The sequence below is a fragment of the Sipha flava genome, unplaced genomic scaffold (genome assembly GCF_003268045.1).
Source record: "Sipha flava isolate LNK unplaced genomic scaffold, YSA_version1 195_pilon_pilon, whole genome shotgun sequence".
NCBI lineage: Eukaryota > Metazoa > Arthropoda > Insecta > Hemiptera > Aphididae > Sipha > Sipha flava.
The window spans coordinates 528,405-555,209 of NW_020272762.1; the positions used below are offsets into that span (position 1 = coordinate 528,405).

The 26,805-nt window shown below is 32.5% G+C and overlaps 1 protein-coding gene across 1 annotated transcript; it reads left to right on the forward strand.

The window, feature by feature from the left end:
- Window positions 1-1,780: 1,780 nt before the first annotated feature.
- On the forward strand, window positions 1,781-26,774 carry LOC112681728 (spectrin beta chain, non-erythrocytic 1-like; the record flags this gene model as incomplete). The annotated part of the gene is made up of 9 exons (XM_025552028.1): window positions 1,781-2,253; window positions 9,146-9,431; window positions 19,221-19,282; window positions 20,680-20,697; window positions 20,822-20,866; window positions 21,152-21,241; window positions 21,964-22,041; window positions 22,103-22,195; window positions 26,611-26,774. Coding segments are annotated over exons 2-9 (671 nt in total), but the record flags the coding sequence as incomplete, so codon positions are not given.
- Between the last annotated feature and the right edge of the window lie 31 nt (window positions 26,775-26,805).

Below are 26,805 nucleotides of genomic sequence, written 5' to 3' on the forward strand. Positions count from 1 at the left end.
TTGTTTTATGTAAATTATCATATGAAATCAAGTGTACGTTTATTAAACGTGTCGAGTTCAACATAGTAAGAACTGTTATTGTCAAACAACAAAAAGTTTTTTGTTACTTATTGTTGTTAAACATGACAACTGAAAAATATCCTCGAACTTATTTCTACACGCGTTGTATTTTTTTTTTTTTTTACAAACATGAGTATCACGCGAGTGTTTGTTGATAAAGAAAATTGACTAATCCGTGATATTACTCTCAATCGAGTGTACATAATTAGCGTTACTGAAGTTAACTCAAGTAAACATAATATTTACAATCTGAATAATATAATAAGTTTTTGTGTAATCTCAACAACACTAAAAAATCTGAGTGAGCGGTTGAAAATAATACTATTATAATAAAATGATTGCAAAATGTATTTCGGAACGACTGACGAAACCGAACGTCTTTAAATGTATTCGCGTACCATAACAACAACATATTTTGTTCCGTCTCGGAGCAAAAACGGAAGCAAGAGGACAAATAAAACTTGTGGAGTGTCTCTTCGGCGTTTCAACCTTACACGTACTCGAATGCCAGTATTGAATTACCGTGTGCAACTTCGTTTACACCTTGACCGTGCATCCCGAGGTCTACCGCCATTTGCGTGCGAGTAATCTATAGGTCCGAATGAGTCAGTTTTTGGAGAAATCGATCGTCATCGTCGATCAGTCACCTCGCCAATGCGTTCCACGGAACATCGATTCTACACAATCTGTATGAGAAGAGTGCACTAGTAGTGCGGTGGACACGTATATACCATATAATAACTAGATAGCCTTCTTAGCAATGATGTCGGTATTGATACGAGTATAGCGTTACTACTAACTAGTATAGTACTCGATCGTCTACCAATGAAATAAATGTTCAATTCATTATTAGGATGGGGAATATAAAAACGATAACAATTTGTAAACGTTGTTCGGGATAGCGCCACTTGGTTGTAGTGTCTTTTGTTGAATATTGATATTAATTTTTATTTGCCATCGAACTCACTTATACCACAGATTATACGCGTTTCATATAATCTGATTACCGAGTATCCTAGTATGACATATCCGCAGCTAAAACTGATTTCATTACACCGCAATGTAGTCGTATCCATCGTGTCGTTTTACATTGTGTGTGTACACAGCTAAACCGTGTTTTTTTTTTTTTTTTTTTTTTTTGTTTCCTGCCCGCTAGATTTTAAATGTCTAAAACGTGGTCTTCTAGTTACTAAAAGAAGCCCGTGGGTGCCGTCCCTGATTTATGCAGTTATTATGTAAATTCAGGAGGACGGGGCCGCGTAATCCGAGTGTTGTCGACGCGGTTGCATAACCAAAACGCCGCGACGGTGCGCGACGACGGGGCAGCAACAGGTAACTTATATTTACCACTAACACTCACGGCGAACCGGTACGCAACACCTCCGCGTCGGCAGTCTTTTAGGACAGATGGCAGCGCGCGTATGTACAAAATATGATAATATCGGTCGGGTATAAAAAAAAATTAAACAACACTAATAATATATACACGTAATAGTAATAATAACGTTATTATCCGTCTCGTCGGTTACTCTTTTCGTCATGACCCCCTTCTCCCCTGGACGCACTCCACGTCGCATTCCTTCCATCTGTTCGACACTTGCGCGCCGCGCGTGTACGTTGCCGACGACCGTATCCGAACGTGGTGGTGGTGCGCTTCGTGTTCGTGTGTACGTGCCGTGTTCGTGTGTGCGTGTCCGTCTAATCGTGTAGCTAGGTAACCCGTAACGGACCCGCCAGTCGTGTGCCGCGTCGTCGTTTCGGCGTTCGTCGTATTGTATACCAGTCGTGTTTTCGCGCGTCATCTCGTCGCACCGTTCCATAATTGTTATTGTTATTATTATTTACTCGCCGCGTTAACGCAACAATCGTAATTGTTATATTATTATTCCATAAATTAGTATTGTATAGTACACGTAAACAAACGGTTTCGAACAGAAAAAATAAAAAAAAAATAAAAAAAAAGCAAAAGAAAAACGTGTTTTTCATTACACGCACACGCGCGCCCGCGTTATGTACCACCATAACATATTATAATATTTCGCATTATAATCTTAATCTCTTCTTCGGCTCACGTGACTGTGACGGTGTTTGTTTCCGAAAGAGTTTTTATCGCGTCGTCGTCGTCGTCGTCGTGGTTTTCACGCGATCCCGGTGCGGTCGCGGTGGTGCGAAAAAAAAAAAAAAAATGACCATGTAAGTGCTGTGTTTAATCGTTTTTCATAATAATCTTGCTGCGCGTATTGCGATCGACGACCGCGTGATACGGATGTTTCGGTCCGCCTTTGTACGATTGCACGAGAACGAACGCCTTCTCGAGCATTGATTGCAATTCGTTAATGTCGCATTGCTACACACTCGCTCGCACGCGTGCGTTCACGTCGTTTAAACGCGCATTCAATAGTCCTGCTGATAAAGTGGTTTTGTAGCGTTGGCCGTTCGGGATACCGATTGTTAGCGTTTTGGTCCGTTGCAACTATGAAAATCTGTTGGATCCGTTCGGATCGATCGCGCGCGACCAGAAGAATAAATACCATTCCGAAACGTATTCAGGGGTCGGGGGTGGGGGGCTACCGATGTCGGTACGTAGGGAATTTTTACGACCGCGGTCTCTGAGAAAAACAATGGATATCGTTACTGTTCATTTGCCGCGACGAGCCCCCACCGCGATAAAGTTTAAAGCCATCGGTTGGCCGGCTAGGCGACGCGAACCGTTTTCGGGGGCGGAGGGGAAGCCTCGCGCGTTAACGGTCACCTCCCGATCACCGGGGCGATAGTTTACGCGTGAAAACAAATAAGCCCCGGTTCGTTGTTCTGTTTATTTCCCGACGACCCGGTTGAGACGGGCACACGCGCACGAACGTGTTGGCGTAGTATCGGCGTCGCGCCGAAACAGGTTTTCCGCTCCGGGGCAGGCTTTTGCGGCCGCCAAAAACACCGCGCGTCAGCGTTTCTGGTGCGCGTCGTCCGTGGCCGCGAAACGTCGCGCGATTTCGTACGCGACCACGCGCGCCCGTCCGTCGATTTATGCAGCCGGCGGGCGAATTCCGCGGCGAGAAGACGGTTGCGATTTTTCGCGGCCGACAATAGTTTGCCTATCCGGTGCATGCAATACTCGCGGGAGAAAAACGCGCGAGCGGCGCGCGGCAGACAACTAGCACGTATCGCATAGTTAAGGCGCGCGTGCACCGTACGTGCACGGCGGCGGTGACGATACATTATAATGAACCCGGTACCGCCCGGAGCGAGATCTGCGCGCGCGCACCGGTTCTTGGTATTATTATTATTATTATCCGTGTACCGCCGCGGCGGCTAGGAATAAGTGCACATTTTTCAAAGTCACGTCTCCCGGGCCGGAGGAGCGCCGCAAAGAAACCGATACCCGTCCGCGGTGTGCGTGCGTGCGAATTCCGATTTCCGAGGCACCGCGTGCGCACGATACCCGTACTCGTGTTCCCCCTGGACCCCGCGTAGCGCCGCTCGCGCTCGGCGACGCTGCACGAGAAACGCTGCGAGACGCGGCCGACGATTGTTTTCGTTGGCGGCCACGTGCGTCCGTCGCCGCGCGGGCAGTCGGGTGTTCCCTGCGCAATGATATTGAATCGACGTGTCGCCAGCGTTTTCGTGCCGCCCCTCGCCCTCTACATCAGGGGTCGGTGACCCGTGACAACGTTTTTTAAAAAAAAAAAAACACAAGTTCTACAAAACCGTAGTACCGATGTCCAAACGGGGGGGGGGGGCGTCGTCGGTTCGTTTTTTGGTCGTCGTACGTACGACTTTTGTGTTCGAAGGAAAAATATTGTAAAATGTTGACATCGTGATGCGTCCTGAATTGGAGTGCGGGTTGCCGACCTCTGGCCTATATATATATATATATATATACCGTACGGCCGTCGAATACGTACAGCAAACGCGCAGGGTGTGCCCCTACCGGGCAGCCGAAGAGTCGCCACCGTGAATCATCGCGTTTGATGGCGGCGTGGTTTTTTGTAACTGCACGGTATAACGTGTAATATATCATACCGGCGCGGTATAATATGCGCGTTTATCGTTGCCACCCCCGCCGAGAATTATTCGCCGGCATATCGTTTTCCCACGATCGCGTCGTATATTTCGTGTACGTGTGTGTGTTGTGGGAAGTCGCAATTTATTAGATGTGAAAAAATGAAAAAAAAAAAAAATCTAAGAAATAGTTAAACGATACTTACACTGTGTGTGATAAATGATATTTAATATTTCTTGTGCTGTTCAACGGGCTAAGCGGTAGATATTAAAAACAACGACGTAAGCATATTTTTGTACGATTTCGTCAAATTTCGTGAGATATGTGATGCCACGCAATCGCAAAAAAAAATAAAAAAAATAAAAAATACAACAGTGAAAGAGCTGTTAACCTAACCTAACCTGTTTGATATTATGTATCATAATTTATGCCCATCGAATTTTTTTAAAATCCCAATGCGGTTGTGATTAATTTTTGTCGCGTCAAAATTTTAGTGGACATGTCTTCTAAACGTTTTCGCCGAGTAACGATGCCGCTTAATGTTGATGTACAGGGATGGACTACGTTGTTGTAATGTTAACTGCCGTATAGATTTTCACGTAATACTCGATGCGATACATAACATTAAAATATTTTTTGGTTGATTTATAATTCATAGCAATTTAAGTGAATATTTTACTATTGTATTCGGTGACGTTATTAAAATATTAATTTCAAGTTCGTCGACCTTTATTGTTTACGTATTGGTAATGGCTGGTTCTATCTATAGTTCATAATTCTAACTAATTTTGTTGTATTAGGTATTTATGAGTTTTAACTCCTTGTATGTATATTTATATTTGACGTATCTATATATATTGCAAGATGAACTGAATTCATATGCAATGTAAGCTGTTAATTTAAGTTCATAACATTTAAAATATTATTTACAGTTTTAATTTAAATTTATTTTAGGACTTGTGTCCTGTAGAAGTTATCTTGTTATTAGATTTATTTTGTTTGTACGCATACTCGTTTATCAACAAATTATGTGATGAAATCTTTAATTTATTAAATTTATTACTGAAAAATATAAGAACCAATAAATAAAAAAAAATTACATGATAAATAGGTAATTATTATTAAACAAGTTTCAATTTTTAATAATGTATGATAATATAATGGTAATATATATGTATTACAAAAATTTAAAAAACTTGATGAGATAAGTATCCTTTGTGAAAGAAGGTTATAATCTTGTATTTGGCCTTGTTTTATAAAAGACATATTTTGTGATTCACGAATTTTGATGAAGTCTGTCTCTGAATTAAATAAAAAAAAATTAGGAGTATTCGAATTGTATTAAAACCTTGACAATGTTTCGTTTTATATCCATTTTAATGGTCATTGGATCGAGGACAGCTAGGTCTAGTAAGTGACTTAATGACATATTGCTATTTGATTACTGTTAGCTGACGACAATAAATACTCGAGTTAATTCATATAAAGCGGGATTTTTAATTAGTACATTTTAAAATAATATATTGTTCGTACTTATAAAAACATAAGTGTGATTAATATTCTTAGAATTGTGCAGTTAAAAGTGCGTAGTCATTTTATTCCTGATCTTGTTTAATAAAACGTACTCGTGGATTTAATCACTGCGATAGTTAACATTATTCAATCATTAGTCCTCGATATTTTATTTATTTTATAAAAATCCTTATAAAAGTCAATTTTTATCCAATGAAACTCGGAATACAAAAACTATGTAATCTTTAATAGTAATATTAATACTACTTTACATTATTCAGTAATTTGCGTTCAGTCTGTGTTAAGCTTTAAAGATGACAGTTTAATTATGGTATTAACTAATAAAGTACCTAATATTATCCTATGAAAATTAATTTTGTGATTAGGGTGTTTTTTTTTTATAATTACATATTTTAAACCAATCATGCAAATTTGTTAATTTTAATAAAATGCTAGTTTTTAGATTCTTTTAAATGAAATCTATGAGTTTTTGTTAGAATAAGGAGATCATTTTTTGTGGTAATATTTTTAACAAAGGCAAAAAAAAAAAAAGTAGATGATTTTAAAGTTATTCATGTTGGTAATAATGTGTATTTACTTTTCAATCTGCTATTTAAGTATTATTTCTTAATTTTAAAGGTAGACATTTACGATTTATGAACTTGTCAAGTTATTTTAAGAAATAGGTAAATATTTCTTGGTATACTTATTTTGTCATTATTCTTAATTTCTTTTATATATTATTTGTACCACATATTGATTATCATTGTTTGCTAAATATATAGATAGATAAATAGATAATCTATATCACCTCGATTTTCTTAAAAATTATCAGCATAATGTTAAACTTAAGTTTCATCTTACTTTTACACTTTTCAGTTAATTATTTTGTAAAATGTACGAATTTAAGCTAAGGCTATTCATTAAAAGTTAAAATATTTGTATTTATCTTAAGTCGTAAAATAATCCAAATAACTGCAGTTATAAGAATAGATGATTTAAAAAAGATTAGATATGGATGTAGATATACCTTAGACCTATTATAATCGTTGATTATAGAATATAATATACACTGTTAATTATTTTATAATCAATTATATAGCCGACAAAAGTTATCAATTATATTTTACTTGACTCATTAGGAAAGTTCAATGTAAAAATTAATATTAAAATGATAAATGTAAAATAAAATCAATTAATTTTTTTAAATTTAATTAAATAATTTTAAGAAAATGTATTTTTATACTTAATAAGATTAGAAAACAAGGTATATTATTGCATTAAAAATGTTCATCGAGTTTATAATTATACGGATTTTCAACATATGTATAGTTATGAAATAATATATTTTACATATAATGTATATAATGTACATTATAATTATATCACAAAAATACATTATAGTACAATAGAAATAATTAAATATAACTATTATAAATTAAAAGGTTTATTCAGAATAAAAAAAAATTAATTTCGTTTTACATAAAATGAATTTAAATATCTGTGCTGGTTGTCGCTTGTCAACGTTGAAAGATTTTAACGCTCGACGACTTACATATATACAATAAAATGTTTAATTATTTACAAAAACAAAAATGTAAAGTAATTAAAAATAATATATACAACTGTTATTTTAGTTTCATTTATTTTTTTTTAAATCAAGTGAACAATAGACGGTTGTTTTATTTTATAATAAATAGTATCGGTAGATAATGCTGTTAAATAAAGAGTTTACAATAACTCATGTATTTGAAATCACTCATTTATGTACGTGTATTGTTTGTAGTTGTGACCTTTAATAACAGTTTGGCCTTTAGAAAATCGTTTACTGTTAGTTTAACACGGTTCCAAATAAGTTGATGTTATGTATACATTTCTTGTATAACCATCAATCATGAATTGTGGGAAAGTTTTATTTAATATATTTTCCTGTTACGAGAAAAACCATTGTTTCGATAAATTAAAATATAGATTTTCTTAACCTGTTATTTCGATTTTGTAACAATATTTGTAAAAATGTTCAGCAACTTATAATTTAAGTTGTTGATTGGTTTTTCTCAGATGTTTTCCGTTTACGCAGATAAAATTATTACAACAAAGGTCATTTATTAAACGAAAAGTTGAAAACTCGTACTCAACATAAACTCGCTTAACTTATAAACTGTCAATATCTGCGTAATACGCAATGTTTAATTAAAATATATATTTTCAAGCTCTATAAATTATAATAATAATACGATTTCAATTTTCGAATCGCGTAAACAGTAATTAATCCGGATAATGAGTTTCAATTACGATTTACGATTCGTCTTAACCCGAGGCGCGGAACGAGTCTTTATTTATTTTTTTTTTTTAATTTCCGCAAAAACCCACGAACACGACGGGGTATGTGGTACCGCGCGCGCGTTCGTTTATTACGCGTGAGCGTATGATGTTCACGTATACGCATGCGATTTATAATATGTATCGGTTATAACCGTCGGGTTCACGGGTGAATGTTGTTGACGCGCGCGCTAAAGCTTCAGCCCGTGCCTGTAGGGTTCGGTCGGAAACGAGTAGGTATCTCTGTCGTACGGGTGAAACGCGCTAAAACGCTACTTATACGTTACCGCCGTACGGTCTCGTCTCTCCGCCCACGTGCGTCGCTATCCTTATTCCGTCGACTACCCCTCCCCGGGAACTCGTTTATTATACACGTGCGCCGAACAAACGTGTATTACGTTTTTTTCTTTCTTTTTTTCACGTCGCCGATAACCGGCCGAGCGCTGTTATGGAAACCCATCGGTCGTCGGGCCGCGGTGCAATGCAGTTCCATGTAAGGCGAGGCGCGCGACGGCGGACGCCAATCCCGCGGCCCACGGACCGTTGTCGCCCACCGACGGGGTCGTCCCCGCGGTACCGCGGCGGCGAGCGCGAATTCCATTTGGGGCACGCGGCACCGCCGGTCGGGCACCCGCGCACCACGCGAACCGCCCGCGAACACGGCGTGCCCCGTTCCGATCGTCGGCGGGGGAGGGGGGCGACATCCCCGCCGCCGCCCCACGCGCTCGCGACACCGTACGCGCGACACATCGCAGCCGCAGCGGTGCGTGTGTGTTGCTCGCGCGACGTGTCGCGAACGCATGTGTGCGTGTGCGTGTGCGGTATACGTGCGCGCAGCCCGCGTATGTGACCAGTGGCCGGTGGCTCGTCGTCCTGATAATATTGTTTCAGGTGTTCGCGCGCGCGTTTGTTTGCGTACGTGTACTGCTCGCGCGGGTCAGCTTCAGCGGGGGCAACGTCATCGTCGCGGGCGAGTGTGTTGGCGCTGCTCTAACTCTCTGTACGCGCGTACTACAATCGCCGGTACTGCGCGGCGGCATTGTTACGCGCGCGCGCGCGCAAGAAATCTCGTTCGTCTACCGGTCGGAACAATACGCGCGAACCGAATCGCAATAATAATTGTTACTATCTATTTATCTGTTATCCCGTGAACGCTTCGTCGATCGTCGTGTGCGCGTGTACCCACGCACAGGCACTTAAGGATTGTCACCGCGCGCGTGTTCAAATTGTTTGTGTTTTGTGTTTTCGAAGGACGTAAACCGCCCGCGGTGGTAGCGATCGACGGCCAAAGAAAGCGAAAAGCACAAACGTTTATAAACATAAAAATAACTAACACCGCCGCTGCTCATCACACGTCAATCGCAGCGTTCCGTCCGTTCTCCTCCTGCGTCCACGGCGGCGGCGTCCGCTTAAGGGATGTCGTACTACAAGGACCGTCTGGGGTTCGACCCGGACGAGCAGCCGACGGCCAACGGTGACGAGGCGACGTTCCGCAAGTCGAAACGCGGCTACGAGGAGAACCTGTGCAAGTTCAAAGGTTTGTCACGCTCATTTAATCGCGCCGCGTTTCGTTCCCACTCGTCCGTCCGGTGCTCATTCGTCGTCGCGCGAACGAGGTCAACCGTGAACGCCGGCGGTCGCGGCTCTGTGTAGAAACCGCCGACGTGCGCGCGCGATACGCATTTCTCCGTAGCGCGGCAACCAGCGTCGTCCAAGATCTGTTGTGCGAAACACCGACCGGTCAGGAGTACCCGGCGGCCTGTCCACCCGGTGCGATGGCATTTCAAACGTTCGCGGCCCGGTTACATTAGGGGTGGACTGGTCAGCGAGGTGAACGGCCGATCGCCCTAGTTAATGTCGTATTGATTACCCGTGTACAAAATGTAATATTTGAAATATAGCGGTAAAACACCGATCGTTTACTATTGGAATATCCGAATTAGGATGAACTGAGCACAATTTAATTAAAATTTAATAATAATAGGTTCAGTTGATCTCCCCTCAGGGCGCCTCGGTACTCAGTCCGCCCCCGGTTTACGTCGTCCGTGTCCTATACGCGTCCCCCGTTCTTGGACGACGACGACGACGACGACGTCTGTACGGGCTCGGACGTGGCCACTGGCTACGGGGCGACCGCGTGCACGGCTCCCCGTCGTTCAATACACAATTTCGCTTTGCCACGTAGAATCGTAGTAAAAAATTCCGATTGTCTCGACTTCACTTGTTGTACGACCGTTTTCGTATACTATTTTTCACGTGACGTACCACGGTTTTTTTTTCTTTTTACCCCGTGATCGTAGGCCTTGTACTACCAATTTTATGTACCCGTGTTGTTAAATATAAATTATTCGCTCAAGTTCTTATTGTATTATTATTATTATTATTATTAGACATTTTTGCACGGGTTTCGTCTACCAATTACTATATTACTCGACGGATCGGCAATGTTTCTCTTAGCCAAACGCAAATGTTAATAAAATTATACTTATTTATAAACAATTATCAGGAAAATTAAATATGTAATCAACGATTTTACTGTGTTCCTTTTGACTTCGATATTAGTACATATTAAAAATAAACACCTAACGTAATCGATTAATGTTGTTCACACTATTAAACCGGTATGGAATGTCTGATTCAATCTACTTACTTAAATAAAGGGAAAAAGATATATTTTATATTATTTAAAATGTATAGAGTGTTTATTGAAACCGTTCACGTCTAAAATGTAATTATTTTATACATACAAAGTGCTATTACTAGTTGTTATATGGTCTGCAGTATTTTATGTACTACAAGTATTTTTATTTAAGTAGTATTTATTTTTAATTTGTATATGTCGATTAAGAGGTGAATGTTGTGTGTATCGAACAACCTATTGCGCTTTAAATCCCAGTATAATAATAATAGTATTTCAAAATAAAATTATGTTTTAGTTATAAAAACCATGATATATGTTGGTTTACATTACGATTGGAAATGTTTGTCTTTGTAGTTGGTTAATAATTATTGTGCATTGAGAAAATTGCGTCACATTATAATTTTCTATAGAACTTTCTGACAAATGACAATATGTATGGTAGTCATATAATAGTCATTGTTCTATAATGAGATGTAGTAAATATTTTATCCTTAAGGGAAAATACAATTTTCCTTGCACTTTTTATTTATGTAATCCGGATTGACAAAGCCCGGGGTGTGGATTGAGAGTAGGCGAATACAGTGGGCAGGGTCAGTGGTTTTTGCCATCAGTGTAGTACACTAATGCAATACCAAAAAAGGTATAGGTCAAAATAATAATAACAAAAAATCTACTCATTGAAGACCGGTCATCATCGTATAGCCTAATTATCAATTTAGTGCAAAACAATAACTAAGAGGGGAAATACCTGTTATATGCCCACACTTACTTGATCATGATCATTTATTTTTATTGTTATCCAATTATGTATTTAGTAAACCTTACCAATAGCTATTTTTTGGAAAATATTAAATTAATACATTAATTATTTTGATTCATAAAATCATATATTAATAAGGTTTATGTACTCTGAGTAGATAATTAACCATTTTTTTCGTATTTTAATATATTGTTGCTACACATAAAAACCCATACAAACTCATACAAAATTTAAGGATGAACGATTTTTTTTTTTTTATCAAAAAAATTGAGAATATTAATTTTATTAATTTCTGAAATTCGTACGTTTATACTACGAGACTGAAATTATGAATGTTTTTTATGTATTTAGTTTTTATATAATGGTTTAATTTTTAGATAGAATTAGTCTTATTTCTCTTTAAAATCATCCACCAAATCAATTTAATATTATTTTCTTCGTTATTTTTACAGAAATAATAATAATAAATATTTTAACTTTTGTATGAATGATATTTAAATTTATTACAGTAAAGCTGTAATTTTATTTTATTTGCATACAGGTATATTGTTTATTTTAACTTTTTTGCAAACTGTTAGTATTTGTTACAAATGTATAAATATGCAAAGTACACAGAACTCTAGTTAGTATGTTTTTGTTCAGTCTTGTAATGTGGCATGTCATTCTTAATTTAGGTTATTTTATTTTATTATATTTTATTTTAAAAATATCACTGATATATTTTTTTTAAATATCGTTTGTTTACTCGTTGATTGTTGATTTTATAATTTAGTATAATTGAATTAAATTTTAATAGTTATGAATTATATTATCCATTTATCTCTAAATTGTACTGGAAACAAAAACGTGATACCTGTTTCTTGCATTGTTCATTGTTCATTAGATTTATTCAAAACTTTATTTTCTGATAATATATCTATAATTCGTATTAATTATCTTTTATTTCATAACTATTTTATTTTTATATCATATTTATTATTTAATATCTATTACAATTGTTATTATTAATGTAACTTTTTTTTGCTGGGTTTCTTAAGATGATTTAATAGGTTTTGTTGTGTCTATTAGTACAGTTTACAAATAAACAATGACACAATCGATCTGGCAAGAGGTTATCATAAATTATTTTTTCTTATGAAATAAAAAAAAATGCATATTGAAAATGAGTATAAGAAATATCATGAATATTAAATGTATTAAATGATAAAACATATTCAAATTTATTTGATTTATTTTTAAGTAAAGATGTCTTACTAGTATGTTAGAAGAAGCGGGAGATAATAATTATATTGCTAAAAATATATTATAAAATATAATATAATATAATAATATTATTATATGCTTAGGTCAGATTTAAAAAACAAAACCAATTGTATTTTGTATAATATAATTTAATTATTGAAATTAATTTTTAAATCGATGTTCTCATGTAATTTATATTTTAGTTTTTATATCTTCCATAATAAGTACACATATTTTTAGGTATAATTTATCACAATGCATTTCATAATTAAATTTTAATTGGTCGTATACTAGCTGTTTAATATGTTAGATAGTATCAGTAACATTTTAATAGCGTACTAAAAAGAAATTAAACAAAATTGTTATGTTGTATTATAGTTTTATCCTTAGAAATATAAAAATATCACGAATAATCGGGTATATTCGCATTTTTACTTGATTAAAAATTAATTTAGTTTATTTGCTATAATATGCCATATTGCCGTGTATTATGAATTATGATACCTAAATATGTATATTTTTTTTATACTGTGGGAAAATTTCGTATCCATTTTAATATAACTTTCGTTTAGTGCGTAATACCGGTCAAGTTAGTGGAACTATCCCTATTAAGTATTATATATGGGCGTGTCGCTGATATCGGTTACTTTATATACCTACCATTTTCTGTGTATTTTTAGACTAGAAACAATCGAATGCTCATTGTATGTGTTCATGGCGCCAAAGACAGGAAACATGATATTGTTTATTGAGTTTATGGATAGATGAATAAACCATACACGATTGTCGTGAAATAATAGTAATCAGTTAGGGTCACATTTTTTACTTGAATTTTATTGTATTTTTTGTAAATTATGTAAACAGTATACACCTACCCGTATTCTAGGGTATTATAACTCGCAAACTCATTATTTATGTCTAAGGTCAATTTTTCCATTATAGTTATATTAAAAGATTATGTAAAAATATTAAAATTATTAAAAAACATATAATGTAAACATTAAAAAACACGGAGGAATGTACATGTATTATATCATTAGTTTAACGTTCATATTTTCTTATATTTTATTCATTATGAATATTTAATCAATGATTAGTATTTGTTTTGTTTTTTGAAATAATCATAATAAATTTAATAATTTTAGTAGATACGTAATTTAAATATTCTTAACAATTAAAATTTATTTATTTACAGAGTTGTTTTCATATTTTAGATCTGAGTGAAACAAGAAATATATTGGTCTTACTATGATGTATTTATTTTTTTTTTTGTAAGATTTTGACTAGAAAGATAACTCTGATCATCACTTTCCAAAACAATTTCTTTTAGAGAATGTTATCTAGTTGATACTTTGAATGGCCCATTCTACAAATTTCCTTTCTGTTTTCTAAATAAATGTAAAAAATTAAAGAAAAATTATAAAAAAAGACACCAACATTTATGGCCTATTGGTTTTTGTCAAAATTGAATTTTTGTTTTCATCGTAATTAAAAAAATAAATGTAAGGACATTTTTACTAAATACTTTTTTAACCGTTAACTATGGATAGTTTAATTTTCAAAAGATTTTTTAGAGACATCGATAAAAAATTGAATTTTTCATATTTTAGCTTTTTCAGAGATCTTAAAAAAAAAAAATTGTATGGGCTTTTGACCGTTTAATATTGTTAAAAATTCATAATATTTTTAATTTGAAGACATTTTCTGGAAAGTCTCTTAAATGTTTTATAATGATTACAAAGTTACATTTTGACGAAATCCGATATTTTAACGAATTTCTATTAAACGATATTGGTTACATAGTTAATGACATATAGTTTCGAAATATTTTAATGAAATTTTGTGGTTGGTAGCATTGGTGCATAATGAGCGTTTTATAGAATTGACATAGTTTGTAATTATAACTAATTTTCTTTTTACACGTATTAACCTATAATTTACCTTATATCAGTCTATTATTGCAGTCATTAGGTAAGATTTAAAATTGTCAAGACTTTACGTTATATCCGCTAAATTGGTTGATTAAGTTGATCTTAGTGAATTAAAGTTATTTTCTATTTTGAACCAATTTAAGCATAATTTGTGTATTTGCATCTCAATAAGTGTCTAATAAGTAAATAAGTTAATTTGTTTATTAACTTTAAGCTAAATCAAATAATGTAGATATAGCTATTAGCTATATAAATAGTTATTACTTATAAAAATTATCTCAATTATTGCCAGTGGCAGCCATCAAAATGTTAAACTATAAAATTCAACGTAATATAGTCATGTTTTCTATATTATCACTTTTAAGTCTTTATTTGAATTATTTTAAAATTTAAAAGTAAATATTAGTTATTTGAAAATCAATGAAAATCAATGAAAAAGACCTAGAGGCTTAGTTCGAGATGAATGGGTACGAAGATAGACCTTGAAAAATGGGTGCAAAAAACCGAACTGGAAGAGATTGAATATAATGGAATATATAATATGAAGTGAAGTAATAGAAACGGTGAAGGTCCCGAATAGGCTATAAAAGCTAGAGAAGAAGAAAGTATATTTTAAATTACTCATATACTATATAAATATCCTCTACTTTTACTACAGTATTATATCATTGTTTTTTTTTTATACCATTTTAATAGCGTTTCAATTTTCTAAACTAATAAATATAAATATATTAAAATAAACAAATAACTAATTAATAATTGTGTACATCGTGGGTTTTCTAAGTATGTTTAATAATTCCCCAAGTTATATCAAATTTGTGTTTTACACTAAAAAAATCATATATTTCTTTAAAATCCATCATTGAACATTTAAAATCATAACACTGAAAGTATGTAAAAGATTAATTGTTACTGTCTTGTGTTTTTAAATTTCAATAATCTAGTATTTTATAATACTGTTTTCTACCAACTTATCAAAAAAAAAGTTTAAAAAAAGTATATATACATAAATCAACTTTATAGTATGACACGTCTTAACACTCATAATACTCGTACGTTTGTCAAGTTTCCGGCCCACGAGTTTAATTGATCCGCACAACTCATTCAATCGACTAGTGTAGCATTGAAAACATTGACCTAGAGAAATAGACCTACGGTACACGTGTACGCGTTAATATATCGTGTTATTATTATTTTTACTGTTTATTTTTTATGTTATTTTTCATTTACATATATATATATATATATATATATATAGATGAAACTCTACGCGTGTTAACCGAGTTCGTTATTAAGCATTGAATCATCGGTGACGGGCGGCAGCTTAGAATACCAGGTAAACGGTTACGTCAACCTCTCGACGTGTTATGTGTTTTGGTATACATTTATTGTGCTTACTAGAGTACGGATTACGTACGTTCAGAAGCCGCGCGTGTGCCGATAGCGCGCCGTCGTCTTGAATACGTTCGGCGGTGAACAGCTGCTGGAGGTGACTGTGACGTGACCGACGGCGTAACGTTCGTAACAATAAAAATGTATAATACACATTATACTACGGGTAACGTGTTATGAATGCGTGGAAAGACCAGTTCCCTCCTTCCCCCGGGAGCCATCGTCGTCGGTCTTTGCGTGTACCTCTATGAATCTTTGCTTTTATTCGTTTTCATTATAATTGGAGCTCGGATTTATGTGCATTTAAGAAGTGTCAAATATGATGCTAATTTGCAAAGAAAAAGTGGCTAAATATGCAATTATATGCATTATGTTGCACTTTATAAAATGTGTTTTTTTATTTTAAAGCTACACTTTTATAACCAATTAAATTCTAAATATTTTATATTATATTTAAAAAAAAAAAAAAAAATATGATAATATCCACTGCTTTATATTTCAAATCATTTAAATCAATCTAAAACTTTTAGAAAACTTAAAAATGAGAATACAGATAAGAAATAAATATTTTAGATCATTCGAAGTTAACTACTCTCAAAAAACTAATATAAAACTTAAAAAAAAAATACTAATCTTTTAAAATAATATTTTTAATATCTACCATGTCTATTCGTGTTCTATTCGAGGAGATTACAAAATTTACTGTAAATTAAAATAGTTAATTTATTAAAAACCCATTAAATATACATGTTATATGCATTTATGAACAAATATGCAATAACCCTCGAAATATGCAAAATGTGCAATGTAAAATTTGATGTTTAAATTCGGTGTGATATGAATCGTGGATATTTTAAACCTCCATAGACGTGCATACACTTAGTACAAACAGGCAAATGCATATAAATCCGGGCTCTAATTATTCGCGGTACATGTATCCATATTGCAGGTACGTGAAATACTAAATGAATCCTCAAATTTCGCGACGGTTAGAAAATATGTTTAAACTGCTCGATGAGTATATGGACGATGATAAATCTGTTCATAGAGGGTTTTAGCTGAGCGTCCCAATGATCGAGATCCGACCTCAGGTTTCGTCGTCGTTATTTTTTTTCAATTCTTTTGTTTTTCGTCGAGGTGAAATTTTGTCTATGGAAAATCGTAAACGTTAAATGCGTCAAAATCTGCTCGGGAAACGTCCCGATGTATCCCACCGACCTCTGTGCTTTTTTACGTATGCATTACGCGACAGCAATGTTTCGTGTTATTATATTGTCATGACGGACCAACAATTTTTTTTTAGTAATGCCTACTTTTATCTTTATTCGTCTGAGTAAACACACGTGAATTATTTTCAATGCCATTCACTCAAAGTCTATTATAATAATATTCTCGAGATGTTGTCGATTAAAATATTAAAATATTTTTTCTGTAGGTCAGTTAGCTAAACTGTTGTAATATAAGTGTTTGAAAACGTGATGAGAAGTATTTGTACTAAGTATTTATAAATGAAATTACCATTGAGGGATCAACTTAAACGGTTGCAATTATTTTTAAATAAATACTTAAATACCTATAATTTAAATGTAAATGTACATTTTTTTATTTCTTAGTTGTAGATAAATTGTATTATCATTTTTAAGTTATAGATTCTTGACTGTTTGGTGTTCGGAGTTTAACTTTAAAAATTACGGTATTTATTTTTATTTGTAGATGATAAGGTATACGTATATAAGTACCCACGTATTGTTCGGCATACTTTTTGCGTAGGTTCACTTGTTTTACTGCCCTTTCAAGAACGTTTGATACATTATACTTACTAATAATATATGTGACTGATTTGGAAACACGTTTAAAGCATAGTTCCATAACAGTTTAATCACATTAAAATGTTACTTAGGCATCCATTGTACATTTTTATTTAGATATTTAAAAATAATAGTATTTTAACCGTAAAAATTCTATAAATATTGAAATAAAACTGTTAAAATGTATCTCTATTTTTAATTAAATTTTATGTTCTTATCAAGAGTTCTTTTTTTATTTAAATTACGCGCAGATTTTATAATACTTATTTAAGTACCTCATTTTTTTTAATTTTAAATGTATCGTAAATTAAGGATTAAATTTCCACATTTCTTTTAGTTCTTTAAAATAATAAAAGTTATTGTATAGTCATAGTTAAATAGTTATTATTTTTGGTGCTATAAATAAATCTGAAAAATAAACATAATAAATAGTTTAACTTTTGTAATAATTAAAATAAACCTACTGTGTACCACCTATTAGCTATTATTTTTTTTATTGATATATACTTAAACTTGAATAATGTAAACCTTGAAAGTTTAAATATAATCACTTAATAGTGAACTTTTATCACAAAATAATTATTAGTAATTCATATCCTAACTGTTTGTATAAACAATGTTTTAAGGTTGTCACGTCACGTTTGTACAAAATTACTAGTAAAAGATAATAACAGTGCCAAATTATTATGATTTTAGTACTAAAAAGTGAACTTCACAAACTGTAAATGTTAATAATTTATGTAAAATTATTAACATTTTGGTCACAACATTTTTTTCTTGATAGGAATATTAAAAAATACATCATATTTTATTACTTTTCAAACAAAATTGGCTATATGAATTGTGATCGATTTTACCATTTGTAATATGACTTACAAATATGTGTATGTGTATGAACACAAATTATGATCTATATGTATAATTATCTATATATGTATATTCGTATGTTCTTTATTATACTCATACTGACGTCAATTACACAGATCGGAAAAATAATTATTAATTTAGCCATGTTTATAATCATAGAAATACGATTTTCGCATTGACATTATAATAATTTATGATATACTAATATAAATAATATAAAAACAATAAGTAAATATTTGGTATTTTAATTTTACTATTGCGTAATAGAAACTGTTTGGATGTTCATTGTTGTTTCAAATAGGTCGAAGAAAAAGTCAAAGCGAAATGCATGAGCGATAAAGAAATTCTTGTAAATCTGATTACGTGTAGCCGGAACGCTCCCAGATACAATAATTACACGGTATTGCATATCTAATGAACATCGTTATTGGGGCACAGATTTAAATGTTGTTAATTGTTAAACTATACGTTTTAAAATTATGTAAATGTATTTGAATTATATTTGGTTCATGTTCAATTTTTTTTTTAAAGTTATGTGTAGACGTGTAGACTAGGTTACACATACATATTAAATACTGATGACGTATGAATAATAAATGCTTGGCCTGTTGAAGTTATATAGATAAAATGTTTTTAGCCGGTGAAAAATATGCACTTCATTCTAAAAGTTTTTTTTTTTTTGCAGATGAAAGAGACGCCATACAAAAGAAAACGTTTACGAAATGGGTGAACAAGCATTTAAAAAAGGTAAGTTGATATATTAAATGATCTTAAATAAAAATTCTTATTTTAATTTCCAAAATAAATTTTTGTATTTTTAAAATCGAATAAAGTTTATATTGATTTCAAATTAACAATTGGTAATTAGTTATTATTCTTATTCTTGGTCTTCAAAATGTTTCAATTAGTATATTAATGATCAGGTAACATCAGTTGAGTATTGAATATTATGTTAGTAGTATACTTAGTGTACTCAATTTTGTACAGTTTAACATTTCATAATCATTTGTTACAAAAAAGTCTCCTTATCTGTAAACAGACCAATGCGAACACACACGTAGATGTAAAACTATTTTTATTAGTCATATACCCATTATTAATATGCCTTATTGGGTCTAGTCGTTTGAAAATCTTAAAGTAATTGTTAACTAATACAGTACATTGATATACACAACACGGAATGCTCAATATTTTTAAAATATGTTTTGTAAACAACTAAAATTAATAAAGTCATCTATGTTTCAATGTCGAATTTGGATTATCTTATAATATATAATAACTAGATTGAAACCAAAATAATTTTGTTTTACTCGTACACTTGTATGTCAATATAACTAATAAAAATTAATCACAAAATTTTTCTTAACTCAATATTAAATAAAAATCAAATCAATGGGACCAATTTAAAACATATATGTTCACATTAATCATGATTGTGATGGTGTGAAGGTATTCCGAATATCGAAAATTATTATTTATATTGATTTACATTAAATAATATTTTGAAATTTATAAAAAAAATATTCAGTGATAAAAAAATAATGGTTAATATCATATTTATCGAGAGTATTAATTTTACGCTAAAAAAATGTATTCATTATTGTCTATAGTTTATTATGGTATATATTTTTGGTCATATTGAATGTTTAATTGTATTAGTATTAGTTTTAATTTACATTTTTTTTAAATAATTTTTGGGTCAAGGTATAAATAACACAGTACCTAAAAAATATCAACGCCAACTTATTTTTCGTACTATATAATGATGTAGATATCCGCCAACACAAAACGGAAACATTTAAATATTATACTATTCATATTGGATAATATATTTTGGTTTGGCAAAAATATGTTTTTAGGATTGGCATATGGTGGGTATATATTATTTCCGTTATCGAAAATAGGTTTAAATTATCTCTTACAAATAATTGAAAAATTTTAAACTGAGGTATATTTTATTTTCTGATTAGTTGAGAATTATGTAGTTATTTTTAGTTAAACTTAACTATCCAATGATAAAATTGTTTGCTTTTTATAAACAAAAGTTAATTATATATTTACTTATTTAGTGGATAATATTTTACACTTGTTTCATTAGTTCGTTTGTGTTTAATTTTTAATTTTTTTTGAATATGTGAAAGCAGCATTGGAAATACTCGAAGGTAGGATTATTTGAAAAAAAAAATCAATAATGACTCACGATTTAATTTTATATGGCTAAAGAGATTTTTGTACATTTTTCTTGCATTTCATTTTATTGGTGAATTATTAAATTGTATGTTTCAGACATACACATGTTTGCAGGCGTGCTCTAACTCTAGTTGTTCTTGTGTAAGTTAATTTAAGTTAGATGTTTCCAAGTATTTTCTTTTGAGTAATACTTTTGATAGTACTTAACATTTGTGAAATGTAGAAATTGATAGTTTTACCGTTGCCTGATTTATGTGTGTTTGTAGTCTTTGTCAAGTTTCTATCTATGTGCATTGCCATTCGTTTTATTATTATCTGTAGCTTTAGCGATCACTTATTATCAAAAATATGCTTAATAAAACTAGATGTATGAAATAATTATGTTAATATATATAATGTAATACTCATTATCGTTTGATTTTACAGGCAAACCGCCATGTTGGGGATTTGTTCATAGATTTGCAAGATGGCCTGAATCTAATATCATTACTAGAAGTTTTGTCTGGAGATCAATTGGTAAGCAATAAGTATTAAAAAATATTGACAACTTGATAAAACATAATGTAACTATTTGTGTAGGTTGATATTTTTTTTAATAAAAAAATGTATTTACATGGTTTGGAAAATATATATTATGTTATTAGAAAAGTGACTTTCAAGGTTTATAGGGTGTGTCATGATGGGATTTATAACGTGTCAGTAGTTCATTAAGCCATAATCGATATTTTGAGTAATCGAAAATTTCTGATTATAGCTCAGCACGATAGTTTTGGTGGGCGGTTGTGAAAATTCTATGGCTTTTAATTATTATCTTTTGTGTTTGCTAATATAGAGGGGTAGGTAGGCTTGTATTATGGTATATATTTGTAAAAATCTAATTGAAGGAAAATGCTATTACATCCAAGAAAGGTGTTCCCGGCAAACCGGACAATGATAATTACGGCCAGCAGCTACTTAGAACTTGATATTCCGTATAAAGTGATGCGCCAAGGCCTGAAACACATCCTTGTCTTTGTTTTACTGGGTAAAATTGTGCAATATAATTTGTAAAAAAAAGTATTAAATTGTACCTATTATTCTTAAAGTTTAAATGAATATGTATTAGGTATTGACATTTATGTTTACACCGTAAATCGTGTACGAGTTGTATCAATTAAGACTAATCAGTGTCATTACTACGTATTAATACTAAAAATGTTCTAATAATAGTACATAATTCATTCTAAAATTATTTACAGCCAAGAGAAAGAGGCAAACTCAGATTTCACATGCTTCAGAATGTTCAAATGGCATTAGAGTACTTGCGTTTCAAAAAAGTAAATTAATTTCTAAAATAATTAATTCTAGAATTAATTTTTATTTTAAATCCATTCTTAGATCAAACTTGTAAATATTCGTGCTGAAGATATTGTCGATGGCAACCCTAAACTCACACTGGGCCTCATATGGACGATTATACTTCATTTCCAGGTTAGTATCGTAAAGTTTTATTGTCGTATATGGTATTTATTATTTATGTTTGGAAAAGTATATCACAAAACAAACGGTTTCACAACGCTGGTCACGTGTCAACAAGACACGGGACACACCTGAAAATTATGTTTTTAATAATGGTCTAGTAGTTCAGTGTTATTAATTTTTATGTTTCTACAAATTTAAACAAATATATACTTTGAAAACATTTTACATAGCATAAAGATAATGCATTTTATTTAAATAAATGATTAATATGTAATTCTAAACTTCCCGTTAGTAATCAGTTCATATAATATAATATATTATATTAATAGTTAAAAATATTCAACAATATGTTTAAGAATTTTCATATCCAATTTTGTATTTTACGGAAAATCCAATTTCAGAAATCAGAATAAATTTAATTTTCATATTGAATTCGTATTATCGATTAATACGCAAATTAAATTATCTCCTTAGCTTACTGACCTCTTGAATGACGAATGGATTATTATCTAATTACTTGAAATAAATAGTTTTAACAAAATATTTATCTTTAAAATTATTTTAATTTTGTTTTTGATTTCAAAATTACAATTATTAAAGTATATTATTATCGTGTGTTAAAAATGTGATATGGGCCTAATTCGTTAGTCATATTATTATGATTAGCATGATTCTTTATGCTAGGAGTTGGGTATGCAACAATAAAAACACTCAGTAATGGCAATTGCCTCCAACGCTCCTTCTTGATATACATAGTAAAGGTGTTTTTTTTTTTATCTAACTACATTAGGATTATTTTATCGTTATATCAATTATTTAAATCTAGTTGAACTCTTTAAAAGTTACTTATTTACAAACAATTAGTAGAGGTGTACCCATATGTATATGTGTATACATTTGGTTTTATATTTAAACAAAATGTACACTTTTTGCTTACTGATTTGGGTAAATATTTGTTATAGTATATACTCCATTTAAATGAATTTGTATTTCCCTATTTTCTAGCTGATAATTGTAAAAGCATTTCATCGGTTGAAAGTATGTACATACAATTTTTATTCGTAGAACATCTATTTAAAATTTTTTTGGATTCAATAAATTAATGTTAACTAATATAGAATATAAATTAATAAATATTTATTAATTTAGTTTATTTAAACAAACCAAACAATTATTTTTATTAAATAATCGTGTTAATGCCATTAAGTGGTAATTATTTAATAAAAAATTAATTGTTATATTTTACTTGATCGATCGTATCAATAATAGGTACCCATATGTGAAACTACACTTAACAGAGTTGAAATTGTTATTCATGCGAAACTGGAGTCTTAACTTTGTTCAAAATTCGGAACAATGTGGTTGGAAGAAAATATAATTTCCCGGGAACAAAGCTATTTGCAGTGAAATTACAATTGATTATGAAAATGTTTGCAAATATCCGGTCTTAACCATGATTCCCGCCCATGCTTGATACATAGTGTTGTATTTATGTAATTCGTCACATCCTCCTCCTCCTCTAGGCGCCACCTACACACGCGGCGTGGCCAAGGTCCCGTTGACGGACACGACCCAAGGATTCAAACGCACCTGGTCACGCGCTCTTTATATGGATATGTGGTGCACACATAAGAGGATTTCGGCCAGGTCGCGCGTGGGTACGTCCGTGGGTGCCGGGCGTTGTTATCGTTATGTACCTGCAGCTGTGATTTTGTGGGGGCCTATATTAGTAGTATTGGGTAATTGTTATTTTTTCAATGAAATAGTATAAATTCGATTTCGGAAGAAACCATAATATTATATTTTTCTCTCGGAATATTCAATGGGCCCCCCACCCCTATACGGTAGCTGTGTGTGTGTGTATATGTGTGTGCAGTTAACCTTGCGGTGCGCTTTTTATTATGACAGGCAGGTATTTCCCCTCTACTTACTACTGTACCCGTTCGCACTCCTACTCATTCACGTATTCCCTTTCTGCGCCGGCCTGACAGCTTAACACGGTTCAGTTATCTCTTGTGTACCGTCCGTATCGCATGCGTTGTTGTTGTTGTTCGTTGACGTCCGTTGCAGTTATCCAAATTTTGAATTTTCTCTACTATCGTCATGCTAATAAAAACGTTTGACAAATAAAAAAAAAAAAAAAAATCTTAACACCAAACGAATATGTACCGGTTTACCAAAGCCTCGAAAGAGGTTTCGTCGTCGTCGTCAACCGGCCGACCTGGTGGCAGCCGGCTGTTTATGCAGGGCACCCGGGAAGGTGACGACGATGTACGTGACCTGCAGGCCGTGTATACAAAACGACATCTCTCTACTGAGGTAACCGGATCTAACCATGAATCCCAAAAAGTGGATAGGCGCCCGGAAGTTGGCAGGCACTCGGTTACCACTCGCGTTTTACGCAAAACCACTGTACTCACACGTGGGGTCGAAATGTCTGCCACCGAGAGTATGATGAAAAGTGGTCAGATGATGGTAGCTGATCAACCTTACGAAGAGTCTAAGAGGTCCAGACATCAGGTCATTAAAACCAAGAAGGCAAAGGTAGCTTCGATTAAATTGTATCATATTTGTTTGTATTTTTCAAAACATTTTATACCAAAATAGCTCAAAATTAACTGCTCTGGCATTTTCCCAAGTCTAGAAATATTAGTCTGCGTTCCCAATGACTTTCGTATTATAAAGTTTTATTACTTCAAGTGTCTTTGTTTGTCATATCAATTTCTTACAAGATTTGACATTTTTTTTATTATCTTTTAAGTGTTTGCTGAATTATGGTAATTATACAAGTAGGACACGTTTTTATAATGTCTTATTTTATTTATATTTTTTCTTATCCCATTTTTTTTATAAATGAGTTAAATTTGTTTGGTATTGAGTTGATAAATATTTACTATCGATCTATTTTTGATTTTTGTATATATATATACACACATAAAATATAAATACATGTATACTAATATTCGAAGTAAATCCTGATTTAGCTGTCATTTAATTATAAGTCTATAGTCATCATAAATTATAAACAAAGTACATACTTAATAAGTTTGGTTAAAATTTTACTTAAAATATTTTTTCGTTTTATTTAATTTTATGTGTAATTGTGGTTGTATTGTATTGTTTTTTTTTTCTGGTAGGTAATAAAAGTTTTTTTTAAGTATTATCAATTTCAATATTTGATATCTTTATTCTTCTAATTTTTTTGTATTTGTTTTTCTTGTATAGAACCACCACCATTAATACACGGGGAACTATATTTGTTTTTAATATTTAGTTAGCAATAGTTGATAAAATACACAGTATTTTTTTAATTTATTCTATGCCTACCCATTGAAACATACTTGTTATTTTTCTATTCAAACTGATTTGGATGAATAAGTTAACATAGAATTCTTTAATTATTATTTTAGTGGTGTATATACAAATTTATAGTTAAGTCCTTAAATTTGTGTTTTAAATTTTCTCACATGCAGTTGGTTTGAATGCACGTACCGGAAATAAGAAAAAGGTGAACGAACTATGTATTTAAGTGAATAGAGTGATTGTTCACGAATAAGTACATTAAAAAAAATGTTACATAAATTTTATCTAGTTTTCGGCCTTTTCGACCTTTTTATCGAATAGGTACAAAATAATTTGCCTTAGAAATAGAATAATGAAAAACCGTTTAAATATACCTTTTATTTTATGGTGTTATATAGTTTTTTATGTCAAAATTGTTATGACTTACACTAAGTTTGTCTAAAACATATATAGTATATATTTGTACGTACATCTTACACTATACCCTCTGCAATAGCGAAGAATAATATAACTATGATCAGGGCACGCATGGATGGTTTCTTTTGCATGCCGTACATTTTCTTCAAACACGTATAATGATGGTGACCTGGTTTTTGATTCCTTTCTTCACACACACACACACACACATACACACACATACACTACACACACGCCCATAAATCACCTCTCTCTCTTTTTTGGACTGAAGTTTCGACTTCAAGTCGTCTTCAAATAGTTCACTTTTTACTCACTCGAATAATATAATTTCAATCGAAGAATAAAAAATATAATTTGTCCTACTAATAAATGACATGGGCGAGAATGTGTTGTAAACGGCCTCCAGAACGGACTTACTGCCCATTTAAGGAGAAGACTGGTGGTTCGGTTGGATCATGAAAACACATATACCAAATTGTACTTTATTTTCGATGACGGGCTTATTGTTGACCCTAATAATTGTTTTATTTTTATTATTTTGCGTAAAAAACATTATTGTATAGATAAATACTAGTATTAATGTATCGTATTGGTAATTTGAACTGCCTCTGGTGAGACAAGAAACCTTATATGGACATTTAATACGCACTTCGACTTAAAATAATTTTTTCAATATTATTATTTTATCTTGCATTATTGTTTAGATATCTGACATCGTGGTCGGCGAAGAACCAAATGTATCGGCGCGTGACGCATTATTGAAATGGGCTCGGAAATCCACATCAAAATATCCAGGTGTACGAGTGTCAGACTTCACGTCTTCTTGGCGAGATGGTATGGCATTCAATGCAATTATACACAGAAACAGGTAATATTTATTAATAAAAGTGAAAAAAAAA